This window comes from Lithobates pipiens, unplaced genomic scaffold, assembly GCF_037356315.1.
Source record: "Lithobates pipiens isolate NorthernLeopardFrog02 unplaced genomic scaffold, aLitPip1_a1.2 Scaffold_10, whole genome shotgun sequence".
In the NCBI taxonomy this organism is placed as follows: Eukaryota; Metazoa; Chordata; class Amphibia; order Anura; family Ranidae; genus Lithobates; species Lithobates pipiens.
In genome coordinates this window covers 184,454,910-184,468,780 of record NW_027507686.1, presented here as the reverse complement: position 1 = coordinate 184,468,780, position 13,871 = coordinate 184,454,910, and the positions used below count along the sequence as shown (strand labels likewise).

Here is a 13,871-nt window from a genome sequence, read left to right as displayed (position 1 = left end):
TACTATATATTTGCATTGTGGTTTTATTTATTATTAATACTTTTTGTAAGCTTTGGTTTGGATTTTAATCGTATGCTTCACTAAAATGAAATTTTTGGTGTCCCAAATTCTTTTCTGCTCTGAGAGACCTCTGTCCTTCCATTCCGTGCCCGGTCCCAAGGACAATGCCCTTTTTAATGATGTTTACATGAATCATGTGGACTGTGGCTCTAGCTATAGTTGCCCCCTCTACGATTCCTCCCTTCCCGCTCCTCCTCCTTTTCTTCCTCTCAATCCAGCATCTTTGGACACCCTCTTCTCCTCCTCCCTCTGCCTCCTCCTCTGTAGTCTGTCTGATACAGACAGTCTCTTGTTTTAAGTCATGCAGCTGTTCTTCTCTGCACTCCATCCCTGGGGATACCCACTTGTCACAGATAGGCGCTCAGAGTGGTCCTAACAAGAGTGGTCCTAACAAGAGTGGTCCTAACAAGAGCAGTGTGGGGTGAGTAGAGAGCCTGAAACATTCAGGGCTGTTTGGTGATGCTCTGCAGGACCAGGTAAGATGATACGGATGCAGTGTAATACTCTGCAGGGGTCACAGGGGTAGTGCAGAAATGAGACCAGGGATGCAGGCGGTGGTGTCCTGTGCTGACTTTCATTCATTATCCTGAGTTATTAATCAATCCCTATTTGGCTTCAGTCTTCTACGCCAACTGCAGGGCTCTTCGCGCCGGCTGGCACAGTGAGTCACTCTGATGTTTACAATGCTTTAATTGCCATGACACAGTGTGGGACGTGTTGTATAAGGGGCAGCCTGGGATGTCATTATAGCTGAGAGCAGCCAATGCAATGCAGCAGGCTCTATGATGCTCTGATGCTATGCTTGTGTCTCCTATACTCTGATGTGTTGATGCAGTGACAGACTAGAGTACAGTGGGAGGTGCTGGAAGGTGCTCTACTGTCACTCTGTTGAATGCAGTAGGATGGTATTAGGTGCCTACTGCTGTTGATTTCTTTCTTCGCTATGGATCAATGATCTGAAAGGTGTTGGGCGCAGTGCAATAGCCTGCAGCTTATTGACAAGTTCTGATCTCGCCTGCAGTGCCCGGAGAAAAACAATGAATGGATGTTTGCTGCAGAATCACACTGCAGAACAGGGAGATGGGGGCATTTAGGGGTGTGAAAAAATAATAAAGGAATAGCAGAGGATCAGAGGGGATGATGATGGGCAAATAACAGCTTGGAAGCAGAAACAGGTGTCTTTTTCCCTCTATCTGCTTGCTATGAGGTCTTCTCTTGTGATATCTCTTCATGCACTATTAACTTGCTTTTATGTAAGGATTAATATTCATGTCTTGTGTCATCCGCTAATAACCACTAAGTCTGACACATTTCACCTCTTCCTGCCTTTCTCCTTGACCTTGTATATCGCATATAACCTTGTCCATCTGTCTCACATAAGGTGTACATACACAATCAAGGCTTGTCCACATTGGATGCATTGACATGCATTGTGCTGCAGATTTAAATGGCGAAAGTACATTGACAGGAGAAAACACATTTAGGGGCTAGATTGGACAGAATCTGGAGCCGCTTTGTATGACAACCAATCAGTTGCTATCTTTCATTTCGAAAGCTTAAAGCGGTGTTCCGCCCAAAAAAAAATTAAAAGCCAACAGCTACACATACTGCAGCTGCTGGCTTTTAACAATAGGACACTTACCTGTCCTGGAGTCCAGCGATGTCGGCACCGCAGCCTATGTTTCAATCAGCTGTCTGTTGCTGCCGTCGCCATTGCACGTAAGGGAACCCGGCAGTGTAGCCTTACGGTTTCACGCCGAGAACCCTACTGCGCATGCGCGAGGCCCCGCTCCTCTCTACTTCTGGCCTGGCGACAGGGAGAGGAGGAGGGAGCACTGGGGTCATGTCACGGCCGCCACGGCCGCGGCCAGACTCCCGGAAGTGGGAAAAGGATACCTGTCAAAGACAGGCATCCTGTCCCCCCCTCCCCCCCCTGAAAGGTGTCAATTGTGGCACCTGAAGGGGAGAGGAGATAAATGAGCAGAAGTTCCACTTTTGGGTGGAACTCCGCTTTAACTGAAAAAATTGAAGATAGAAGCTGATTGGTTGCTATGCATAGCTGTTCTAGATTCTGGCTGCTCCAGTTTTTATAAATGCCCCCAATTGTATTTAATAGGACGTGTTCACACCCATGCCTTACATTGCAGTGTGTTGTCAAAAAGTCCTTTATTTTTCATTGTGTTGCATTGACCTGAACCTTGCCATTTAAATCCATTGAATAAAATATTAGAAAATTCTGCAATAAAGGAAATACAGGGGCTGCTAATCTTCTTCTGAAAATGACTGTCTGGCCAGCAGTTAGCCTGACTCACTGCCTTCAATACTGATCTAGACAAATATAGAGATCGCTAAATTCAGAAGTCCTTATCCATAAACTTGTTCCAGTTCAGTGACTCAGAGAATTGAAGCAAGGCAACAATTTGGCTTCCAGGCAACTAGTATTTTCAGAAGATGGGCTTAGCAAAGGTAGCCTCTATGTGTCTCTAATGCCAATTTTCCTTAAACATATTGCAATGTCCGTTGGTGCATTCATTTCTCTCACAGGCCTAACCTAACAGAACTAATAATTTCACCATTTACTGTATAATTATACGAACATTTGCAACAGACCTCCTCAAGACAACAAAAAATGTTAAATTATTTTACACCATATATCAGTTAATACTTTTAAATGGTCTCATGGAATCACTGGTAAATATATACAGTATCTCACAAAAGTGAGTACACCCCTCACATTTTTGTAAATATTTTATTATATCTTTTCATGTGACAACACTGAAGAAATGACACTTTGCTACAATGTAAAGTAGTGAGTGTACAGCTTGTATAACAGTGTAAATTTGCTGTCCCCTCAAAATAACGCAACACACAGCCATTAATGTCCATTATTTTCCAGCACTGCCTTAATCTTCTCGGGCATGGAGTTCACTAGAGCTTCACAGGTTGTCACTGGAGTCCTCTTCCACTCCATGATGACATCACGGAGCTGGTGGATGTTAGAGACCTTACGCTCCTCCACCTTCCGTTTGAGGAGGCCCCACAGATGCTCAATAGGGTTTAGGTCTGGAGACATGCTTGGCCAGTCCATCACTTTTACCCTCGGCTTCTTTTTTTTTAAAGATTTTATTGAAGATTCATGGAATAGACACCAGGCGTACTGTGTACAATGAGAAAAAATCATAATACATTTAGATACATGAATTATACATGTTCGGTTGGTTACGAGAGTACTAGAAATGGTTAGATGGTGGTAGAGGATTCTTCGGGACAGAGGGCCCACACTGTCTGTCCACCCTCAATGGGGAACATGCTGTGGACAGGAGGGGTCTCCTCTGAGTCGTCCTAGGAAAGTTCCGTTACAAAGCAAGGGTTTGACCTCCAGGGTAGGGGTATTTTGGGTATAAGAGAATGTCAAGAATCTATCCTGAGAAGTAAGGTGGTGTAGTCTAAATACATTAGCTGTGAACCATGCCATGAATGCAGTCGGGACTCCCATGCTAGATAGAAAGCTGGGTTTCTAAGAAAGGACAAGAGAGGATTATGTGGGGACTGTAGTTTGTGGGTATTCCTAAATTTGTCACATATGGATGGGGAATGCTTAGTGACAGGATTGGTAATTTCTGTTCTATTTGTAGGTTGAAGCCAAAGTATGTTCGCTACCGAGATGGGGTCGCTTTCCACTGATTCAATCGCAACCCATATTGGTGTTTTCGGTGGTATTTGGGGAGTTGGGTAAGCTGTGCAGCATTATAATAGGAGGAGAAATTGGGTATGCCTAAGCCCCCACTTAGTTTGTGAAGAAATAGTGTAGCTTTCGGTTTGCAAGGTTTTGTGGTCCCCCATATGTAAGACATTTCTCTTCTTTGCGCTAGACGTAGGAAGTATGCCAGTAATGGGAATCAGAAGGACTCTGAATAGGTAAAGACATTTTGGTAGGATTGTCATTTTTGTGGCATTGATCCGACCTAACCAGGATAATGGTAAGGCAGACCACTGTGTGTGTCATAGGAGGGGTAAGTAGTTTGCAGAGAAGAGGTCTGTTATCGAAGCCGTAAGTTGCACCCCTAAGCAGGGAAGTTGGTGGGATACCCAAGTGAATGGTAAGGAGGCTTTAGCTTATTGGAGATCTGAGTGTGATAAGAAGATATTGAGTGCAGCCCATCACCTCACAATAAAAAATGAAGGCTTACCAGAAAGCCAGCGACCGCCCTTACTAGGAGGGTCAGACAAGGCTTAGTAGAGCAGCAGGGACGCTGCTAGGATCTCACAGGCTTCCCACACAGGTGACCGGCTGGCGTCTATGAAGAGCCCCTTCTGAGGCGCACTCCCAGGAGACAAACGCTACACACCAATGGGCGTTCCCTGCAGATCAGCAAATTCTGCCAGAGGTGAGACTATAATGTGTCCATAGGGATGAACACAGATCAAAGCTCTCACTCCTCCCAGATCAGCGCCCCTGATCTGGAAGGAGTGAGAGAACGCCCATTGGTGTGTAGCGTTTGCCTCCTGGGAGCGTACCTCAGAAGGGGCTCTTCATAGAGACGCCAGATGGTCACCTGTGTGGGAAGCCTGTGAAATCCTAGCAGCTGCTCTACTAAGCCTTGTCTGACCCCCTGAGTAAGGGCGGTCACTGGCTTTCTGGTAAGCCATCATTTTTCATTGTGAGGTGACGGGCAGCACAGGCAGTGGAAGCATATACCCAGGGTTTCGCATTGAAATTGGCTACAAATAATTCTGTATTTAAATGAATGTTTTGCTACCAATGTAGTAATTACACAATCACATATGGACTATTCTTTATTGTATGTTTTTCATTTGTACACAATTTTTGATTACTAGGGCCACATTGTAATTATGTTGTACACACTGTTATCATACTCACCTTTATTATTAGTATATTATGCAGCGCTGCACTCTTATCTTTACTTATATCTTTTTTGCCCTATATCGGGGTTATAGTGCTTAGCTGCAGGATATCCTTCACGTTTTTTTTTTCAAATTCTTTTTCACACTTTATCACATACCTAGCGCAATTCTTCCTTTTTTTAAAAAGGAGGTGTTGAGTGCCTTTGATTTCTGAGGATTGATTTTTAGGCCAGAGATTTGGACGAACTTGTCCAATATCGATAAAAGATTGGGGGCAGAGGTGTGGGGATGTGTCATGAATATGAGGATGTCGTCTGCGAAGAGACCGAGTTTATTGTGGTGGTCTCCCAGGTCTATAGCCTTGACATCAGGGTCCAACCTGATCAGTTAAGCCAGTGATTCTATAAGTAGGGCAAATAGCAAAGGGAAAAGAGGGCATCCCTGTCAGGTGCCTCTTTTGATGTTGAACATTGCAGATTATTAGCCTGCATCCTTAATGTAGGCCTGGGGATCGGTATATAAAGCGGCAACCCAGGTCAGGAAATTGCCACCAAAGCCCCATTTCTGTAAAGTAAAATGTAGGTATGGCCATGTCACCCTGTCAAAGGCTTTAATTATGTCAAGGGATAGAAGGCATGTAGGTATTTGTCTAGTTTTAGCTGTATGTGCGAGTAGAATGGCACGTCTGATATTGTCCCCAGCTTGGCGTGCAGGCATGAAGCCTGTTTGGTCCCGATGTATCAGTTGTCCCATAATGGGGTTCGGTTGCAATTATTTTGGCTAGCAATTTAATGTCTAAGTTGTGGAGGGAAATGGGCCAATAGTTGGTCCAAGTTGAGATTTAGGTTTGGGTAACATGGTGATTATGGAAGTCAGGGTTTCGGTTCTAAAAGAGTGCCAGACCAGCAGAGAATTGAAGGCCTTAGTCAATATGGAGGTCAGGATGGGTGAAAAATTCTTATAATAGGTTGCCGAGAACAGATCAGGTCCCGGTCACTTGATGGGTTTCAACGTTTTAATGGCTGTTGAGACTTCAAGGTCTGTGATCAGGCCCTCTAATAGATCCAGGTGCTCTTGTCGAATAGATGGGAGGGTAATGTGGGAGAATAGGGTTTCCACTTTGGAGGGGTCGAAGTTTTTTTGTGGGGGAGTCGAGTTTTGCGAGGTTGGTCCCTCAGCTTCTTTAGCAAGGCAGTGGTCATCTTGGAGGTGTGTTTGGGGTCGTTATAATGTTGGAATACTGCCCTGCGTCCCAGTCTCCGAAGGGAGGGGATCATTCTCTGCTTCAGTATGCCACAGTACATTTTGTCATTCATGGTTCCCTCAATGAACTGTAGCTCCCCAGTGCTGGCAGCACCCATGCAGCCCCAGACCATGACACCCCCACCACCATGCTTGACTGTAGGCAAGAAACACTTGTCTTTGTACTCCTCACCTGTTTGCTGCCACACACGCTTGACACGATCTGATCCAAATACGTTTATTTTGGTCTCATCAGACCACAGGACATGGTTCCAATAATCCATGTCTTTAGTCTGCTTGTCTTCAGAAAACTGCAGGCTTTCTTATGCATCATCTTGAGAAGTGGCTTCCTTCTGGGACGACAGCCATGCAAACCAATTTGATGTTGTGTGCGGCGTATGGCCTGAGCACTCACAGGCTGACCTCCCACCCCTTCAACCTCTGCAGCAATGCTGGCAGCACTCATACGTCTATTTCCCAAAGACAACCTCTGGATATGATGCTGTTCTGATTGGAACCTGTCCTGTTAAACCACTGTATGGTCTTGACCACCGTGTTGCATCTCAGTTTCAGGGTCTTGTCAATCTTCTTATAGCCCCTAGGCCATCTTTATGTAGAGCAACAATCTTTTTTTATCAGATCCTCAGAGAGTTCCTTGCCATGAGGTGCCATGTTGAACTTCCAGTGACCAGTATGAGAAAGTGAGAGCGACAACACCAAATTTAACACACCTGCTCCCCATTCACACCTGAGACCTTGTAACACTAACAAGTCACATGACACCAGGGAGGGAAAATGGCTAATTGGGCCCATTTTGGACATTTTCACTTAGGGGTGTACTCACTTTTGTTGCCAGCAGTTTAGACATTAACGGCTATGTGTTGAGTTATTTTGAGGGGAAAGCAAACTTACACTGTTAAACAAGCTGTATACTCACTACTTTACGTGGTAACAAAGTGTAAATTCTTCAGGGTTAGAGAGAGGGAGAGAAATGTCATCAGCACACCAGGATCTCCAAAAATGGGTCCAAACTTTAATTAGTGATCACATATTTACAACAGAAGGCAACGTTTCGGAGCCACGCAAGACCCCTTCAACAGGCATGTGACCTGATGTGATTTCTCTCTATGACTATACACGGTTCCAGCCAGTGGTCACTTTAGCACCCGATTATAAGTACAGCCATTTCTACAAGAATGTGTGCGTTGGGAATATTGCATTGGTTTTCTTCCGTGTTGACATATGAAAATGATATAAAATATTTACAAAAATGTAATTTTTTTGTGAGATATTGTGTGTATATATATATATATATATATATATATATATATGTATGTGTGTATATATACACACATACACACACAGTGTCATTATTTTATTATTTTTTCAATATAATATTGATTAGGATGGTAGTAAGTTGTAAATAAAATCACAGATAACTCAGGAAGCAATGTGGAGAACCCAACATTTCTGACACACAAAGCAGTAAACTACAAAGCTATTTACAGTATTAATTATGAAGCAGAGGATGAAAAGTATAATATACAGATACCTTGGTGGCCACTGGAAAAATGTCTGGTGGTGGATATCAATATACCCCTTATATTTTGTAGACAGTGGAGAAATGCCCTCTTAGATTAGAGGCCAATGTAGAGCCTATTTATGTTGGTGTGGTCATTGCTGTGCCCCCTTATATTCATGGTCACAGGAGAAATGTCCCCCACATACTGGTGGTCAGTGAAAGAAGTGACTACTTATATTGGTGATCAGTGTGAGAAAACATCCATTACATTGGTGATCAATGGGAAGAATGCCTGTTACGTTGATGATCAGCCTAGTGCCACCTTATGCTGGTGGTCAGTGGGAACCCCATTTCATTGGTGGCAGAAGAGACTAGGCTTTACTGGTCCCACATCATGGGCTTTTTCAAATGATATTTGCACTGGAACTATGTAGGCATTTTCTAATAGGAAATTAATACACCACTGGTCACTTTTAAAGGAAACCCTGTCATCTTCTGTAGAAATCCTGGTTGAGAAACACTGATCCTGGCAAGCTGGCCTTGACTATGGATATGGCATAGTAATTCAGTATTATTGATTCCAACTGCTGAAATCGATTTTTCTCAAATTGGTACATTAACAACCTCTTTTGTATTATTTAAATAGGCCCTCTCATTGGACCATTCATTTCAACAAGGAAACTTCAATTTCCGAGTCTGCAGCCCCAGCAGAGTCAGAGCTGTCACTCAATGACACTCTATATTATTCAATTTGCTCCTCCCCAGTAGCTACCTAAAAGGTTAGAGAAGTGAGGTGAGTAGCTGGGCCAGCAAAGATACAGTAGTTATGCCTGGTACACACTATATGTTTTTTACTACTCGGGAATAGCTCACTGTACAGTACTAACTATTTGATGTTAGTGCAGCAATCACCCCACTGAGCTATTGTGATCTGACAGGGGGACTGCCCCTCTGCCAGAACACACAGGCCAATGGCTGTCAGCGCTGATCGGATGCTGGTTCTCCAGCATGCCCATGTAACAAAAGCCAGGCATTCCGCTGGCTTCTGTAGGACATACTGATATACATACAGGCCGAATGTCAGCTGGATTCTGTTGAACCAGCCGATATTTGTCCCGTGTGTACCAGGCTTTAGACATTTCCAGAAGAGGTGAGGGCTGTGACATGCAAGAAATGAGGGGTGATTGACTTACTGGATTCATTTATAGAAAGGAAAAACACTGCATGTAATTCTTTACAGTACTTGATTTTTTTTTTTTATTGTTACCTGTAATGTTTTTGGTTTAACCTGTACAGATCCACACTATAGCCGAATGATGGCTACAGCGAAGATCTGCTTTTCCAGGAGGCCGTCTATTGACATCCTCCCCTTTCAAAGCCGGCCACGCCCCTCCCCTCCCCCCCCCCCACGCGCTATGATCACAGATCCAAGTAAGTGGCCGATCCCAGCCCCTTACCACGTGATCAGCTGTCAGCCAATGACAGCTGATCATATGATGTAAACAGAGGATCGGTATTCGTTTTTTTTTCTTCTCACGCTGACAGCGTAAGAAGCAAAAAAGCCAATCGCCGGCTTCTGTTTGAAGGGATATCGGTCCCGAAGAGGAAGAGCCTCTGTGCCCACCAGTTCTGCCTGCCAATGCCAGCAATCAGTGCCACAAATCAGTGCCCACGGTACATCAGTGCCACCTATCAGTGCCCACAAGTGCCACCTATCAATGCCCACCAGTGGTGCCAATCAGTGCCACCAAGCAGTGCTGCCTATCAGTGTCACCTACCAGTGCCCATCACTGCCACCCATCAGTGCCCATAAGTGCTGCCTATCAATGCCCTTCAGTGCCACCCATCAGTGCCCACTAATGCCACCTATCAGTGCCCACCAGTGTCACCTATCAGTGCCTCCTTATCAGTGCCCATCAGTGTATCCTCATCAGCGTACATCAATAAAGGAGAAAAATTACCTGTTTGCAAAATTTATTAACAAAAAATAAAACGGTTTTGTATTTTTTTTTAAATCTGTCTTTTTTAATTTTTTTAGCAAAAAATGAAAAACTCAGATGATCAAATACCACCAAAAGAAAGCTCTATTTGTGGGGAAAAAAAATGATAAAATTTGGGTATAGTGTTGTATGACTGCGCAATTGTCGTTCAAAGAGTGTCAGCGCTAAAAGCTGCAAATTGGGGGGTTTAGGTGCCCAGTAACCAAGTGGTTAAGCATGCTTCTCTATGTGCCCTGCTTCCAGCAATTAATGCAGCTTTATCTGGGGGAAAAACTTGACACTTGTCAGTTAAGTTGGCAGTATTTTTATGATTACTGTGACCAACAGAGACCATCTTTAAATCAAATGTTAAAGCGGAGTTCCACCCATTTAAAAGTCAGCAGCTACAAAAAGTGTAGCTGCTGACTTTTAATAATCAGACACTCACCTGTCTCACGGTCCAGCAATGCAGGCTCACGAAGCCCAGCTCCTCTCCCCCTCCTCTCCGAGGATCCGACATTCTAACTGTGGGCGCCCGGCTGTGGCTTCAAACTCCAGCACGCACTGTGAATGGTTGGGCAATCTTCTGGGATCTGTGACATGTCCCAGAAGATTGCAAGAAGGAAGGGGGGAGAGGTAAACTTCCTTTCGGCATTGTGGAGCCCAGGAGGAAGTGGAAGCTGTGTGCCCATAAAAACTGGGTATCCACCAAATGTGGCATGTCAGGGGGTCACCATCACTTAAAGCATAAGTTCCATTTTAGGGTGGAACTCTGCTTTAAACATCCAGTATCAGATGACATTTAGCTTATGCATAAGAAAAGCCAAATTCCATCCATTAAGATTTACTACACAGGATTTACTATCTTACCTGAATACACCTGGTTCATCTACTAAAACTATAATTCTGGTGAAACAAAGAGGGGCACCAAGCAGTTGGCCATTGCTCATTTAATTCTGGGCATTCCCTTTAACCTAACACCACCATAATAAATAGTAGAGTAGGGAAAAATGTACTAAATAAATTGCAATATATTTTTCACATTTACGTTAATTAGTCCAGAGCAGTTGTTTCCTGTCTTATTTTCTCTTTCTATCTTTCATTCTTTGTCTCTAGCCTTTCTGCTCCTCGTTGTGGATCTTTGGCTTTGGGTTGGGTTTCCTCTCCTTCTTGGTGTATCGAACACACAAAAAGTTATCTCCTCCTTTGAAAAGATATGGATAATAAGTCCTACAAAACTGAAGGAACGTGGCCTCCACCACAGTGTAAGCACACACTGGAGCGTGAAAAGAAGAAGTGCAAGTATGCCCCCGGCACAGTGTCTGTGGCCACAGTGAAAAGTGGGCATCCTATTACAGTCATAGAGATTTCCCCAGAAACCACTGAAGTGAACGACTATTACTTATGGTCCATCTTCAATTTTGTCTATCTGAACTTCTGCTGCCTGGGCTTCATTGCACTGGCCTATTCTCTGAAGGTGAGTGCGTTTATTGTCATTTTCTTTTTTTTTTTTTTTTTTTTTTTTTTTTTTCTTTTTTTTATTCTTTTTTGACTATATCTCTTAATCAAACTAATCTATAGGATGTCCCATCTCTGTTATCCAAGGGGTCCATATTCCCTTCCACTCTCTGTAGTTTCCTCTCCTTACATACAGTGTCTTCTCTTTCCAGATTAGTTCATTAATGCATTGGGTCCATTCTCCTCCTGTGGGGGCTCTTTCAGCTTGCCATCTTTGCATGATCAATCTACGTGCCTGAAACAGACATCTTACCACTGCCACCGTAACACATTTCCCTTCTCTCGGCTCTTGCCTGCATCCCAGTACACACAGAATCGGGTCCATTACCATTTCTAACTTAAAAATCCTATTAATACTCGCCAACACATCTCTCCAATAACGAAAAAGCTTCGGGCAACGCCACAACATGTGTAGGAGATCTCCCTGTCCCTGACACCTGGGGCATCTGTCGTCTATCCTCCTACCAAACTGACATAATTTTTTGGGTGTGTAGTAAGCCCTGTGCACCAACATCAACTGTGAAACCTTTTGGGAAGGGGAGATTGAAGTTACCGGCCCTAATTCCATAATTCTCCTCCACTGTGTATCTAATATTTCTCCTAAGTCCTCTTCCCATTTCTTCTTCAAGTTCGGATAAACAGTTTCCTGATTAGGAACCGTACCTAATTGATTGTAAATACCTGAGATAAACCCCCTTACCCCATCTGTAGTGAGCAACTTCTGAAGTAAAGGTATTTTATCCCACGGGGGCATATTTCCCCCAAATTGTGCTGCTAGGGCGTGTCTCACCCTCAGGTAGCTAAAGAATGAGTATTGTGGTATATCATATATTTTTTTTAAATCCGAAAATGTCCTTAAGGCCCCTCCATCATAAAGCTGGATCAACTTAGTTATACCCTTTTTTTCCCATGATTTAATCTTACCGATAATTAATATTTCAGGTAGGTTTTTGTTGTCCCAGAGGGGTATAGATTCTAATAACCCTGAGTAACCCAGTTTTAACTTCACCGCTTTCCATACCTTGGCTAACATTTTAGTTATCGAGTTGTTATGTCGAAAGGAGTCAGCCTCCAGGACCTCTGCCATAAACTCATGTTGGGCTCCTATCATTCTAATCCCTCCTTTTAGCTTCCTTCCCTGCTCCGAGTCATAACCCGCCAGGTGCTGCATCTGCGCCGCCAAATAGTAACTCCTAGGGTGTGGAACCGCTAGGCCTCCTCTATCTATTGGCATTTGCAGCGTCCGGAGTCGTATCCGGGCCTTGCCTTTCTTCCAGATCAATTCCCGAAAGAGGGTCTCCAATTTCCTAAACCATTTTTTACAAATCCATACTGGCGCATTATGCAAAACGTACAGCAACTGTGGCAACCAAATCATCTTGATCAGGCTGCAACGGCCCATTACTGAAAGCGGAAGTTTACTCCAGACGTCGCATTTACACTTAAATTTATGCAGAAGGGGAATTAAATTTTTGTTGATATATTGATCAGGGTTCCGTGTCAAGAATATGCCGAGATATTTCAACGCATCTACCTCTCTTACCTTTATCCCCGGCGGCGAAGACGCAACATCCGGGGGATCGACTCGAAGCAGTTCGGATTTCGCCCAGTTAATGGCCAACCCTGAAAGATCTCCAAAACTTTCTACTAAAGTGACTGCCTGCATCAAGGATGGACCAGTATCTCCCAGAAACAGTAACACATCGTCTGCGTATAGGGCTATCTTTTCCTGTCTCTCTCCGCTTCTTTGAAAGCCCTTAATCCCGGAGTTTGCCCTAATGGCTATGGCCAGAGGCTCTATGGCCAACGCAAAGAGTAGAGGGGACAGGGGACAACCCTGTCTTGTCCCTCTACTCATCTCGATCCTCTCGGAATACCTGCCATTGGCCCTTACCCTAGCGCTAGGGGCGCTATACATCCTTTTGATCCAACCAATAAAGTTGGGGCCCATTCCTACTTTCTCCAACACCCGCCACAGAAAGTTCCATTCTAAGCTGTCAAAAGCTTTCGTTACATCCAAAGACATTATAGCCCTCTCTCCTGCATTCTCTGCTGGAATCTGCATGTTTAGGAAGGTTCTTCTGATGTTCATACTAGTAGATCTTCCCATAATAAACCCTGTTTGATCTGGGTGTATTAACTTTGTCATGAATTGATTCAGCCTATTTGAAAGTACTTTAGCTAAAATTTTTTCATCCGCATTCAGTAGTGAAATTGGCCTATACGAGGCCACTTCCAGCGGGTCCTTATCCATTTTGGGGATCACTATAATCGTTGCCTCTGTCATTGATGCCGGTAGGTGTTTCCCATCCGTTATATCTATTAAAGTTTTATACAACTCAGGGAGTAACAGTTCTCCATAGTATTTATATATTTCTACCGGGAGCCCATCCGGGCCTGGAGCCTTACAATTTGGCATCCCGGCCACTGCCTGTTGAAGCTCACTAATGGTTATCGGGGCGTCTAGAACTTCCCGTTCCTCCCGGGTAAGGGTCACCATTTCTAAATTTTCCAAGAAGCTATCCATTGCCCCTGGCTCGCCTGTACCTTGTGACTGGTACAGCTCCCTATAGTAATTTCCGAAGGTTTCTACTATCTCTTCACTATTGCATGTTATCGCCCCATTTATATTTCTAATACTTGAAATGAGTGAAGGTGAAGAATTTGTCTTAACCAACTGTGCA

The 13,871-nt window shown here is 44.0% G+C and overlaps 1 protein-coding gene across 2 annotated transcripts in view; it reads left to right on the top strand.

Moving 5' to 3' along the window:
* The first annotated feature begins 272 nt into the window (after positions 1-272).
* Positions 273-13,871, top strand: part of IFITM10 (interferon induced transmembrane protein 10) — a 36,275-nt gene continuing 22,676 nt past the window's right edge. Inside the window, exons 1-2 of one of the 2 annotated variants that reach the window (XM_077460556.1) lie at positions 273-481; positions 10,786-11,146. In XM_077460556.1, coding sequence (XP_077316682.1) covers positions 10,886-11,146 — 261 coding nt within the window. In that variant the 5' untranslated portion in view covers positions 273-481; positions 10,786-10,885. Of the gene's footprint in view, positions 537-10,785; positions 11,147-13,871 lie in introns of both variants that reach the window. The other variant, XM_077460567.1, reaches the window with a different exon arrangement.